The sequence below is a fragment of the Peromyscus californicus genome, unplaced genomic scaffold (assembly GCF_007827085.1).
Source record: "Peromyscus californicus insignis strain IS unplaced genomic scaffold, ASM782708v3 Scaffold_6__1_contigs__length_162567912, whole genome shotgun sequence".
NCBI classification, from domain to species: domain Eukaryota; kingdom Metazoa; phylum Chordata; class Mammalia; order Rodentia; family Cricetidae; genus Peromyscus; species Peromyscus californicus.
The window spans coordinates 145,382,607-145,397,346 of NW_026294584.1; the positions used below are offsets into that span (position 1 = coordinate 145,382,607).

At 38.9% G+C, this 14,740-nt stretch overlaps 2 protein-coding genes across 2 annotated transcripts; one reads left to right on the forward strand and one right to left on the reverse strand.

The window, feature by feature from the left end:
• Positions 1-1,920: 1,920 nt before the first annotated feature.
• On the reverse strand, positions 1,921-3,370 carry LOC128099797 (basic salivary proline-rich protein 2-like). Its single transcript, XM_052721613.1, has 2 exons — positions 3,265-3,370; positions 1,921-2,522 (listed from the first exon to the last, which is right to left on the reverse strand). The coding sequence occupies exons 1-2, from the start codon at positions 3,368-3,370 to the stop codon at positions 1,921-1,923; spliced, it is 708 nt and encodes a 235-aa protein (XP_052577573.1).
• A 4,889-nt stretch (positions 3,371-8,259) lies between these two features.
• Positions 8,260-9,703, forward strand: LOC128099798 (acidic proline-rich protein PRP25-like). The gene is made up of 2 exons (XM_052721614.1): positions 8,260-8,365; positions 9,108-9,703. The coding sequence occupies exons 1-2, from the start codon at positions 8,260-8,262 to the stop codon at positions 9,689-9,691; spliced, it is 690 nt and encodes a 229-aa protein (XP_052577574.1). The 3' UTR covers positions 9,692-9,703.
• Positions 9,704-14,740: the final 5,037 nt, after the last annotated feature.

Below are 14,740 nucleotides of genomic sequence, written 5' to 3' on the forward strand. Positions count from 1 at the left end.
AAAAAATGTAGACCTCAAAATCATACCTGAAGGACTTAAAATACTTTATCCTTTAAAATCTATCACATTGCCTACTTTATGATATCTATGTTGGCATTAATAAATATTATGGTACACTTTGGAAGACAACATTTTGTGAATATGAAAGGGTGATGTATGTAGTATATTACAGAAAAATAATTTGGAAGAAATCATTAATAAACAAAGAAAATGCAATCAACAATTTTGGAAGTATTAAGAATTTCTGTTTCTAAACTTTCTTCACAATTATTCTGTATTTTCTGTTTCTCTAAATGTACAACAATATCACTTGAAGATTTATGATATACATTGTATATATATACATATAGAGAGAGAGAAAGAGCGAGAGAGAGAGAGAGAGCATGTATAAGCAAATTGTATTTGTCTTAGAAGATAATCAATTGTGTATAAATGGATTTTGTTTCATCTGACAACTGGTTTGTGGACACAGGAAGATAAAAAGGTAGACACATCCATGACGTAGGGTTCTGGGTGCTCACAAATTGTTTCTAAGGTAGTAAATTCCATACTAACTTATACCTATAAATAGAGACAAGAGTCAGAAATTGCATGCTTGTGATTTTATTGGTATTTGAAGATAAATTATGGCCACATTATTCCAGTTGCACTGTCCAGCAAGGCCATTATCTTCTCACTCATTTTCTGAAAGAGACAAACACAAAAGGAAGTTATAGGGAATGTAAAATAAGATCAAGTTTCTCATCTCTTTCTGGCATCTGTAAATGATGTGGATAGAAGTCCATGTCTTTTTTTCTCTGTCTCTACTCTTTCTTCCTCCCCATTCTGGTTCTCTTTACTCATTCTTGCTAATCACCTAGGACATAATTCACTATGAATTGTGGCTGATAAAATGAAGAAAATATATTTTATTGGTTATATGGCTTTAGCATGAATACAATCCATCTTAAACTGGTGATTAGAACATATGGCTGTAATCACTGCATTTTGGAGTAGAGGGAAGATGATCAGGGACTCAGGGGCTTACGTGGCCAAACACCAAGTTTGAAGCCAATGTGGTCTCTATGAATCATGTTCAAAATCTCACTACAAATCTTAAGATGTATTTAGAAAGATGGTTATTGAGACACATCCTATACTATTTAAACACAGAAACCAGCTTGAAAGTCTACTGACAAGGCTTTAGGTAATCAATGACAGCAAGAGCCACAGAGTGTGATCGTTCACTACAACAAAGCCAAAACACCAAAAATATCAACAGAAATATGTTATCTCTTTGAAATACTGTGGCTGTTTTAAAACACAATTTTAATTAATATAAGTATAATGTGCAGATATGGAAATAATAGAAAATATCTGTATGCGTATTTCCAGTAGCCTATTGAAAGAATGAGTGGTAGCCTTTGATGATGGGGATGGTGAGAAGTGATGATGACATATACTTTTAAGATTTAACTTGATGCCTTGGTTTCTAGTTTGTTTTTACCACTGTTTTGGGCATATGCTAAAATGAATCAATTCTAAAAATGCAGATAACATTTAACAGCACTGCCTTGAGGCCCCATGCATCATAGATGCAATGAATGATCAAATAGAACTGTAAAAGGTAGGGTTGCTAGCATGAGAAAGGAGGCAGCAGGATTTAGGGAGAACATTGTACTTCTTGTGCAAACAATGGACAATCACATTGTCAATCATGTATAGTCATTGCTCCTCACAATTACAATATGTTGAGGAGAATATAAAACATAAATCATCTTCCTATACCACCACAGGATATCCAAATAGTAATGAGAACCCAAACTATGGAAGACAAATTTGTTTAAAGTTGAGTTATTGGAGCTTATACTTACAAAACTGTAGGAATTATGATGTTTCATGAAAAGTAAATACCAATCATACCTGACAATGTATCTTTGATTACTGAGGACGCTGGCCCTGGGAAGGTCCTTGAGGTCTGCCTCCCTGTTGGGCTGGACCTTGCTGGTTTCCAGGCTGAGGGCCTTGGTTCTGCTGTGGTCCTCCTTGTTGGGGTGGGCCTTGCTGGTTTCCAGGTTGAGGGCCTTGGTTCTGCTGTGGGCCTCCCTGTTGGGGTGGGCCTTGCTGGTTTCCAGGCTGAGGGCCTTGGTTCTGCTGTGGTCCTCCTTGTTGGGGTGGGCCTTGCTGGTTTCCAGGCTGTGGGCCTTGGTTCTGCTGTGGTCTTCCTTGTTGGGCTGGGCCTTGCTGGTTTCCAGGCTGAGGGCCTTGGTTCTGCTGTGGGCCTCCCTGTTGGGGTGGGCCTTGCTGGTTTCCAGGCTGAGGGCCTTGGTTCTGTTGTGGGCCTCCCTGTTGGGGTGGGCCTTGCTGGTTTCCAGGCTGAGGGCCTTGGTTCTGCTGAGGGCCTTGGTTCTGCTGTGGGCCTCCCTGTTGGGGTGGGCCTTGATGGTTTCCTGGCTGAGGAGGCCGGTTCTGTTGCTGACCTTGCTGGGGTGGGCCTTGCTGAGGACCAAAACCTTGCTTTGGAGGGGGTCCTTGGGGGAATCCTGCAACAGGTGATTTGTGATTAGGGCTTTGATATGTAGTCTCAAGTTCTTTATTGGTACATCACAAGAAGAGATAAGTTTAGTAATAAAACAAATGCCCTCTTACATTGAGTTGTATTAACAACTCAATGACTATTACATAGTTCTTCTTACTCATTTCTCAGTCACCCTCATCATAACTCCCATCTAGTTTTTATGGAATTTTTCTCAATCCGTATATTGATGGTATCAAATTTGTATCTTGATGCTTGGAACTAGCAACTGAGGTCTCAGACACCCAATTTTCTAGGCATTGTCTCCATGGACCAGAGAGAAGGGATAGAATTTTCAAATTACTGATTTTGACTGTCCTACCCAGAAATGTCCCTATACTCTTTCTGTCTTCTGTTCTACATTCACTGAAGCAAGATGCCTGTTATCCACTGACTACTTTGTTGCAGTGTATTCACAGCTGGACTTCCTTCTGTGAGCCTTCCTGTTTGATCCTTCACAACACAGAGAGGTGAATCTAGAAATCCAGCCCCACTTTATCAACCTTCTGTTCAACCATTTAGTCAAGTTTCTATTACACATGACAACATCTAAATCCTTGGTGTGGAATGAGGATTCAAATTCACTGCTGGTACTGATTCTACAGTCCTGCATTTCTGATAATGCTCTTCTCTATCTCTGCATCTTCCAGGAGCCATGTGATCTGTTTCCCACAAGCAGATTCACCAAACAAACAGCCCTGTTTTCTTACCTTCGCTGAAGCGCTGAGTAGAGCTCAGGGCCAGCAAGGCCACTGTGCATAGGACAACCAGCATCTTGGAGGAGGCTCTGGAGTTTCTTCCAAGTCTGTGCTGCATGCCTTGGGGTAGCTGCCTTTATAAGACACAGCAGAAGAAAGGTGCCTTTGATCCTCATACTGAGTGACCTCACATTTGACAAAGGAGGATGCACTGCATCCTTGACTCCTCTTTGGGACTTCTTCCAGGAAGCATAACATGAGGCATTGGCAGTGTGACTTGGACAAAGAGTTGATAAAGTGTAAATATGACGCCAAACCCTACTTTAGAGTTTTGGCATTACATGAATTTCATTACATTTGGCAGGCAGTTCATACATATGCATATGTTTGTACTCACTGATATTTTGGCAACCATGAAGGTGCCTAATATCTTTAGCTCAACTCCAGCTACACTCATTTTCAACCATAGACCATCTGTAGGCATACTGTAACTATGTGTGTGATATTCCAATATGTTTTCATAATTTAGAGGTCATTTTTGTTTGGATAACATGCATTCCCTGCATCCTTATCTGAATCATGTCCACAAAGACTGTCCAAAATCCCGAATTTGTTGTTTGAAAATGGGGAAAACTTGGAGCTTTACATTACATAATGTATTCTGTACTCTATGTGTGTGAGTGAGCATGTGTATGTTTGTGTGTTTGTATGCACGTGCATGCGCGTGTGCGTGCGCGTGCGTGTGCGTGTGCGTGTGCGTGCGTGTGTGTGTGTGTGTGTGTGTGTGTGTGTGTGTGTGTGTGTGTGTGTACATTTCTTTACATGCATAGTAAAGCATGGACAGAGGGCAACTTTGGCTATTGGTACTCAGATGCTACTTTCTACCTTGTACTTAGAATAAGATATGTCATTGGGCTGAAACTTTCATGCTGAGAAACTAGTTGACTTGCAAGTCTCCAGACCTAAAGGTATCTCCATCTCCCAAACCATAATTGCTGGGATTTAGCAATGTATCCTCTCACCTGGCTTTTTACTTGGATTCAGTGGGGTTAGAACTTGGTTTCTCATGCTCAAGAGGAAAGATCTTCAGTGACTGAACCATTTCCCCAGCTCCAAAATATTCTATCCCTGTTAACAAAAATGGCACAAAAAGTGCCATGGAATTTCTACAAAACTGTAAGACAAATACACAATTTCTTGACAAGTCCATGCTATTCCCTGTTTCTGAGATTTCCATAGCCAAATCCCTTTCTAGAAGGTTCCCTTAAACGGAGCTTATACCTTCTCACTTTTAGAAAATGTTCTCAATCACTGCCAGTAAGCAATGGTTGGTCATGATTACACAATAGAATTAAACAATTGGCTATCACCTGCAAATTTCAATCATATTGTATTTATGCTCTCACTTGTAGTCTGATACCATTCTGTTTACTTAGAATGATCTTCAACCCAGAATATTTTCTCTGCTACATGTTGATCCCAAACTCGGTCTTAATCCAAACTGCTGTTCTTAGAAGTTGTTGAATATTTTCCCTGTGTCATTTCTTACTGTGTAACTTGCTTTTTTCAGACATTACAGGATAATTTCTAAAACCCCCAAATCATTATCCATTATATTCTTCAATGTATTGCTCTATTTTTTATTTAAAATTGGGTAACAAGTTGTCATCACATTTCCATCCAGTTGTCTTAGTTTGCTCCCTTTTACTGTGTGTCTATTCTGTCAAATCTGATAATAGGCAGTTCTTCTACATCATCTAAGACAGAGGGTTATTAGCCTAGGCAGCTGTTCTTTTCACATCACACTTCTACAAAACTGTTGTTATTGCTAATTTTAGTACAAAACTACTTTCAATTTTTGTGAACTGTTTTGTTGAAGTAAGTTATGGTGGGTGGACCATGGGATTGGAAAATCAAAGCCAAGCTCCTTCTTGACTGGGATAATTGTCTTCTCTACTACACATTTAATTTTCTGCTGTTTTTCCTTTCCTGGGATTTCAGGAGGGTTTTGTCAGTAGGAGCTTTACAGGCAGACTTTCCTTGGAAGGGAATACATTAGGATTTGGAAATTCTCCCTGGCTATATAGAATTCTGATAAGCACTTGGCATTTTGCTTGATTGGGTGTAGGGTATAGTCACTTGATACTGGAAGACTCCTCACTTTATTACCGTAACAATTATTACCATAACTCTCTCTGAATCTGCAGACCCTGAAGAGGCAGAGTACCAGGACATGAGTCACCCACATGCTTACTTATAGTTAACCTTTAATGTAAGATTGAAGGAGCAGAAGGACGGCCATGCACACCTCTGAGTGGGTATGAAAGTGACAGACAGGGAAAAGGCATCTTTGCCCTATACTAATTCCACTACATGTCACACAATTGGTACCATTTCCCTGACCCTTTTCAGTATTAGTGAAGTGTGAAAGAGATTAATACACCACAAAAGAAAAATATCAGCCATGAACAGAGGTGATGGAAGACCTAAGAGCTAACAGTATCCCTTAAAGGAGACTCTGTGTAACGTTGCATGAGAGTGTAGCAAGCTCCAAGTTAAATGATGTTTGAGGAAGCCCTTAGGCATACACTGGTCTTATAATATGGACACAACAACTGATATACATCCAATAGTTTTTTTATTTCCATACACAGAAAATTATGGTCCTATATTGGTTCAGTATGACTCCCCAAATAATGTACAGTCCAGGCCATCAAACAGCAGGTTTGGAGACTACAAGGCAAACAAAAAGGTGGAAGCAGGATCAATGCTTTCTCCATGTCTTCCAGTGGTTAGCCATAATGATTTTTTCCACTGTGCACATCCTTCAGTAGGTTTTCCCTGTGGGTCCATGTACTTCCTATTTCTTTTGCTAAATTTTTGGTTTAACATTTTTGAGAATTTTATATACAAATACAGTTTTTGTAAGTTCTTTCCTTATAGGAATACAAGTCAGGCCTTATCTTGAATCCTTCAAAACATGGTGATGCAATCATCCTAACACATTCCAATATGCAAAGAGCTTATCAGAATTCTATATAGCCAGGGAGAATTTCCAAATCCTAATGTATTCCCTTCCAAGGAAAGTCTGCCTGTAAAGCTCCTACTGACAAAACCCTCCTGAAATCCCAGGAAAGGAAAAACAGCAGAAAATTAAATGTGTAGTAGAGAAGACAATTATCCCAGTCAAGAAGGAGCTTGGCTTTGATTTTCCAATCCCATGGTCCACCCACCATAACTTACTTCAACAAAACAGTTCACAAAAATTGAAAGTAGTTTTGTACTAAAATTAGCAATAACAACAGTTTTGTAGAAGTGTGATGTGAAAAGAACAGCTGCCTAGGCTAATAACCCTCTGTCTTAGATGATGTAGAAGAACTGCCTATTATCAGATTTGACAGAATAGACACACAGTAAAAGGGAGCAAACTAAGACAACTGGATGGAAATGTGATGACAACTTGTTACCCAATTTTAAATAAAAAATAGAGCAATACATTGAAGAATATAATGGATAATGATTTGGGGGTTTTAGAAATTATCCTGTAATGTCTGAAAAAAGCAAGTTACACAGTAAGAAATGACACAGGGAAAATATTCAACAACTTCTAAGAACAGCAGTTTGGATTAAGACCGAGTTTGGGATCAACATGTAGCAGAGAAAATATTCTGGGTTGAAGATCATTCTAAGTAAACAGAATGGTATCAGACTACAAGTGAGAGCATAAATACAATATGATTGAAATTTGCAGGTGATAGCCAATTGTTTAATTCTATTGTGTAATCATGACCAACCATTGCTTACTGGCAGTGATTGAGAACATTTTCTAAAAGTGAGAAGGTATAAGCTCCGTTTAAGGGAACCTTCTAGAAAGGGATTTGGCTATGGAAATCTCAGAAACAGGGAATAGCATGGACTTGTCAAGAAATTGTGTATTTGTCTTACAGTTTTGTAGAAATTCCATGGCACTTTTTGTGCCATTTTTGTTAACAGGGATAGAATATTTTGGAGCTGGGGAAATGGTTCAGTCACTGAAGATCTTTCCTCTTGAGCATGAGAAACCAAGTTCTAACCCCACTGAATCCAAGTAAAAAGCCAGGTGAGAGGATACATTGCTAAATCCCAGCAATTATGGTTTGGGAGATGGAGATACCTTTAGGTCTGGAGACTTGCAAGTCAACTAGTTTCTCAGCATGAAAGTTTCAGCCCAATGACATATCTTATTCTAAGTACAAGGTAGAAAGTAGCATCTGAGTACCAATAGCCAAAGTTGCCCTCTGTCCATGCTTTACTATGCATGTAAAGAAATGTACACACACACACACACACACACACACACACACACACACACACACACACACACGCACGCACACGCACACGCACACGCACGCGCACGCACACGCGCATGCACGTGCATACAAACACACAAACATACACATGCTCACTCACACACATAGAGTACAGAATACATTATGTAATGTAAAGCTCCAAGTTTTCCCCATTTTCAAACAACAAATTCGGGATTTTGGACAGTCTTTGTGGACATGATTCAGATAAGGATGCAGGGAATGCATGTTATCCAAACAAAAATGACCTCTAAATTATGAAAACATATTGGAATATCACACACATAGTTACAGTATGCCTACAGATGGTCTATGGTTGAAAATGAGTGTAGCTGGAGTTGAGCTAAAGATATTAGGCACCTTCATGGTTGCCAAAATATCAGTGAGTACAAACATATGCATATGTATGAACTGCCTGCCAAATGTAATGAAATTCATGTAATGCCAAAACTCTAAAGTAGGGTTTGGCGTCATATTTACACTTTATCAACTCTTTGTCCAAGTCACACTGCCAATGCCTCATGTTATGCTTCCTGGAAGAAGTCCCAAAGAGGAGTCAAGGATGCAGTGCATCCTCCTTTGTCAAATGTGAGGTCACTCAGTATGAGGATCAAAGGCACCTTTCTTCTGCTGTGTCTTATAAAGGCAGCTACCCCAAGGCATGCAGCACAGACTTGGAAGAAACTCCAGAGCCTCCTCCAAGATGCTGGTTGTCCTATGCACAGTGGCCTTGCTGGCCCTGAGCTCTACTCAGCGCTTCAGCGAAGGTAAGAAAACAGGGCTGTTTGTTTGGTGAATCTGCTTGTGGGAAACAGATCACATGGCTCCTGGAAGATGCAGAGATAGAGAAGAGCATTATCAGAAATGCAGGACTGTAGAATCAGTACCAGCAGTGAATTTGAATCCTCATTCCACACCAAGGATTTAGATGTTGTCATGTGTAATAGAAACTTGACTAAATGGTTGAACAGAAGGATGATAAAGTGGGGCTGGATTTCTAGATTCACCTCTCTGTGTTGTGAAGGATCAAACAGGAAGGCTCACAGAAGGAAGTCCAGCTGTGAATACACTGCAACAAAGTAGTCAGTGGATAACAGGCATCTTGCTTCAGTGAATGTAGAACAGAAGACAGAAAGAGTATAGGGACATTTCTGGGTAGGACAGTCAAAATCAGTAATTTGAAAATTCTATCCCTTCTCTCTGGTCCATGGAGACAATGCCTAGAAAATTGGGTGTCTGAGACCTCAGTTGCTAGTTCCAAGCATCAAGATACAAATTTGATACCATCAATATACGGATTGAGAAAAACTCCATAAAAACTAGATGGGAGTTATGATGAGGGTGACTGAGAAATGAGTAAGAAGAACTATGTAATAGTCATTGAGTTGTTAATACAACTCAATGTAAGAGGGCATTTGTTTTATTACTAAACTTATCTCTTCTTGTGATGTACCAATAAAGAACTTGAGACTACATATCAAAGCCCTAATCACAAATCACCTGTTGCAGGATTCCCCCAAGGACCCCCTCCAAAGCAAGGTTTTGGTCCTCAGCAAGGCCCACCCCAGCAAGGTCAGCAACAGAACCGGCCTCCTCAGCCAGGAAACCATCAAGGCCCACCCCAACAGGGAGGCCCTCAGCAGAACCAAGGCCCTCAGCCTGGAAACCAGCAAGGCCCAGCCCAACAGGGAGGCCCACAACAGAACCAAGGCCCTCAGCCTGGAAACCAGCAAGGCCCACCCCAACAGGGAGGCCCACAGCAGAACCAAGGCCCTCAGCCTGGAAACCAGCAAGGCCCAGCCCAACAAGGAAGACCACAGCAGAACCAAGGCCCACAGCCTGGAAACCAGCAAGGCCCACCCCAACAAGGAGGACCACAGCAGAACCAAGGCCCTCAGCCTGGAAACCAGCAAGGCCCACCCCAACAGGGAGGCCCACAGCAGAACCAAGGCCCTCAACCTGGAAACCAGCAAGGCCCACCCCAACAAGGAAGACCACAGCAGAACCAAGGCCCTCAGCCTGGAAACCAGCAAGGTCCAGCCCAACAGGGAGGCAGACCTCAAGGACCTTCCCAGGGCCAGCGTCCTCAGTAATCAAAGATACATTGTCAGGTATGATTGGTATTTACTTTTCATGAAACATCATAATTCCTACAGTTTTGTAAGTATAAGCTCCAATAACTCAACTTTAAACAAATTTGTCTTCCATAGTTTGGGTTCTCATTACTATTTGGATATCCTGTGGTGGTATAGGAAGATGATTTATGTTTTATATTCTCCTCAACATATTGTAATTGTGAGGAGCAATGACTATACATGATTGACAATGTGATTGTCCATTGTTTGCACAAGAAGTACAATGTTCTCCCTAAGTCCTGCTGCCTCCTTTCTCATGCTAGCAACCCTACCTTTTACAGTTCTATTTGATCATTCATTGCATCTATGATGCATGGGGCCTCAAGGCAGTGCTGTTAAATGTTATCTGCATTTTTAGAATTGATTCATTTTAGCATATGCCCAAAACAGTGGTAAAAACAAACTAGAAACCAAGGCATCAAGTTAAATCTTAAAAGTATATGTCATCATCACTTCTCACCATCCCCATCATCAAAGGCTACCACTCATTCTTTCAATAGGCTACTGGAAATACGCATACAGATATTTTCTATTATTTCCATATCTGCACATTATACTTATATTAATTAAAATTGTGTTTTAAAACAGCCACAGTATTTCAAAGAGATAACATATTTCTGTTGATATTTTTGGTGTTTTGGCTTTGTTGTAGTGAACGATCACACTCTGTGGCTCTTGCTGTCATTGATTACCTAAAGCCTTGTCAGTAGACTTTCAAGCTGGTTTCTGTGTTTAAATAGTATAGGATGTGTCTCAATAACCATCTTTCTAAATACATCTTAAGATTTGTAGTGAGATTTTGAACATGATTCATAGAGACCACATTGGCTTCAAACTTGGTGTTTGGCCACGTAAGCCCCTGAGTCCCTGATCATCTTCCCTCTACTCCAAAATGCAGTGATTACAGCCATATGTTCTAATCACCAGTTTAAGATGGATTGTATTCATGCTAAAGCCATATAACCAATAAAATATATTTTCTTCATTTTATCAGCCACAATTCATAGTGAATTATGTCCTAGGTGATTAGCAAGAATGAGTAAAGAGAACCAGAATGGGGAGGAAGAAAGAGTAGAGACAGAGAAAAAAAGACATGGACTTCTATCCACATCATTTACAGATGCCAGAAAGAGATGAGAAACTTGATCTTATTTTACATTCCCTATAACTTCCTTTTGTGTTTGTCTCTTTCAGAAAATGAGTGAGAAGATAATGGCCTTGCTGGACAGTGCAACTGGAATAATGTGGCCATAATTTATCTTCAAATACCAATAAAATCACAAGCATGCAATTTCTGACTCTTGTCTCTATTTATAGGTATAAGTTAGTATGGAATTTACTACCTTAGAAACAATTTGTGAGCACTCAGAACCCTACGTCATGGATGTGTCTACCTTTTTATCTTCCTGTGTCCACAAACCAGTTGTCAGATGAAACAAAATCCATTTATACACAATTGATTATCTTCTAAGACAAATACAATTTGCTTATACATGCTCTCTCTCTCTCTCTCGCTCTTTCTCTCTCTCTCTATGTATATATATACAATGTATATCATAAATCTTCAAGTGATATTGTTGTACATTTAGAGAAACAGAAAATACAGAATAATTGTGAAGAAAGTTTAGAAACAGAAATTCTTAATACTTCCAAAATTGTTGATTGCATTTTCTTTGTTTATTAATGATTTTTTCCAAATTATTTTTCTGTAATATACTACATACATCACCCTTTCATATTCACAAAATGTTGTCTTCCAAAGTGTACCATAATATTTATTAATGCCAACATAGATATCATAAAGTAGGCAATGTGATAGATTTTAAAGGATAAAGTATTTTAAGTCCTTCAGGTATGATTTTGAGGTCTACATTTTTTTCCTTGCCGAGGACTCCTAGTATAATTACAAATAAATACATGTGATAATACTGTAATGTGGCAAACCATAGTCTTAGGAATCATACAGTTTCTGCAAAACCTACTATTGCCTTATTTTGCCCTAACTCACAAATGGATAAACAGCATTTCCTCTTACTCCAGCAAATTTTATGTGATATATAACATAATTAGTTTAGCATACATATATATTGAACACAGAGAGATATTTCTGTGATTTTCCAAGAGCCTTGGGGCATTTCTTATTACTAAATTGAGTACAATAACAATTAGGATTTTATTTTAGGAAGATGTTAAACTTAACTGAATTTTAAAAACATGTTGAGTTATGATTTTGAAGGTGGTTAAGCATACTTGCTGCTCTTGCAGAGGATACAGCTTTGGTTCCCAGTACCCACACAGCAGTGCACAGCTGCCTGTAACTCCACTTGCAGGGAATCCTTTACCATCTTCTGGCATCTGTAGGCACTGAGTCCTTGTGGTGCTCATAGGCATTCAGGCAAACACTCCTATGAATAAAATAAAATAAAGAAGTATTTAGCAAACCTATGAGTTAGGAAAATCATAGCTCACAATGAAGCAATACCCAAGCTATAAAATATTAAGGGTAAACCCACGAAGTTATAAACTATTGAAATCTCTAGCTATGTGAATTTTAAGAAGTTTCACTTTTAAACTTAAGGATTTAATTTAGGAAAACACAAACATAAGACACTGTGTGTATGAAATACCATATATAGCATCTTGGTTTCAGATCTATAGGCTTTTTCTTTTTAAGATAACTTTTTATCCAAGAAAACCTTACTGTTTTAGCTGGTATCTTCTTGTTTGCAATATTTTCTATTGTTTGGAATCATCATATTAACTGATGAATAAATCTACTGAAGTCTGATGAAGATTAATCACAAGTGTAATTTTCCTGCCACATCCCTACATTTTTCTCATCATAGTTTTGTCCTCTTTCAATCTCTCCACTCCTGAGGTGGAGATAAACAGGTGAGGAGTAAAAGCCTGTGTGCCTCCATAGAAGTACTCTGTCTTCAAAAAAGCACAACAAGGAAAAACCCTCCTTTATAAACATGTCTGATGTTCTTATAGCTATTTAGTTTCTTTCTTCTATTTTCCTCCTTCAATTGGTAGAATATTCATTTATTTTACTTAGCAGAAAATCCCACTTTGTTTTTCTTAAAAAATAATATTTATAGCTTAACTTCTGAGAAAGATAATTGCTTTTTCTCATATGCATGTATTTTTTCTTACTTTTTCTACTTCCAGTTTCCATGTATTAGTTACACTACTTAGTTTCATAACTTTATTTAGTTAAGAATGTTCTGGTACATATATTAAAATGTTAGTGTGACACAGAACTTTGTTTAGTGCACTGAAATACCTGTGGGTTCTGTGGTGGTTTAAATACCAATGGCCCCCATAGTCTTATATATTTTAATGCTTGGTCCTTAGGGAGTAGTGATTCTTGAGAGGGATTAGGAAGTATGGCCTTGTTGGAGTATGTGTGGCCTTTTTAGAAGAAGTATGTCCTTGAGGGTAGAGGTTTCAGAAGTTCTAGCTAAGCCCATTGGTTCTCTCTATTCCTGATGCCTGCTAATCTGGATATAGAATTCTCAGCAACCTCTCCAGCACCATGTTTGCCTGAGTGCTGCCATGCTTCTGGCAATGATAATCATGTAATAGGTAAGCCAGCCCATTTTGAGTTCCTTCTTTTATAAGGGTTGAAGTTGTCGCAGGCTTTTTTGGCATCTAATGAGACCAGATTGTTTATATGGTGGATTACATTGACAGATTTTCACGTGTTGGACCATCCCTGCATCTCTGAGATGAAACCCACTTGATCATGGTGGACGATCTTTTTGAAGTGTTATTAGATTCAATTTGCCAGTATTTTATTCAGTATTTTTGCATCAACATTCATAAGGGAAACTGGTGTGGAACCCTTTTTCTTTGTTAGGTCTTTTGGGGGCTTGAGTATTAGGGTAATTATGGCCTCAGAAAAAAGAAAATTCTAATATTCCTTCTGTTTCTGTTTTGTGGAATAATTTAAGGAGTATTATTATTAGCTCTTCTTTGAAAGTCTGGTAGAATACTGTGTTGAAACCTTCTGGCCCTGGGTTTTTTCATGGTTTGGAGACTTTTAATGACTGCTTCTATTTCACTATGTGTTATAGGTCAGTTTAATTTGTTTATCTGATGTTGGTTTAATTTTTGAAGGTCTTATCAATCAAGAAATTTGTCCATTTCATTTGGATTTTCTAATTTTGTGGAGTTCAGGCTTTTGAAGTATGACCTAATGATTTTCTGGATTTAGTGTCTGTTGTTATGTCCCCCTTTTCATTTCTAATTTTGTTAATTTGGAAATTTTCTCTCTTCCTTTCATTTATTTTGGATAAGGGTATGTCTATCTTGTTTATTTTCTCAAAGAATATAGTCTTTGTTTCACTGATTCTTGGTATTGTTCTCTTTGTTTCTATTTTATTGATTTCAGCCTTCAGTTTATTACCTGCCACCTACTACTCTGGTATTGTTTGTATTTTTTCTGTTCTAGAGGTTTCAGGTGTGCTGTTAAGTTGCTAGTATGAATTTTCTCCTAGTTCTCCATGAAGGCACTTAGTGCTATGAACTTTCTCATAACAGTGCTTTCATTTGTCCTGTAAGTTTGAGCATGTTGTGCGTTCATTTTTGTTGAATTCTAGCATGTGTTTAATTTCTTTCTTTATTTCTTCCTTGTGGTGATATTTTATTTGTGCTCTAACAAATAAAACTTGCCTAGGAATCAGAGCATAAAGCCAGTCACTATATTTAAAATGGAGGTCAGGCAGCAGTGGCACATGCCTTTAACTCTGTCATTCAGGAGGTAGAGATTCACCCAGATCTCTGTGAGCTCAAAACCACACTGGGAACAGAGCCAGGCATGGTGGCACTCGCCTTTAATCCCAGCACTAGTTAACCGTAGAAATCTGGAGGTCTGCACAGACAGGAAGTGATAGAGCTGGGCCAAAAGAGGAAGTGATGTAGCCAGATGGAGAGAGGAAGTATGATGGCAGGGCACTTCAAGGCATATAAGGCATGAGTGTAAAAGAAGAAGCTCTCTTGGGT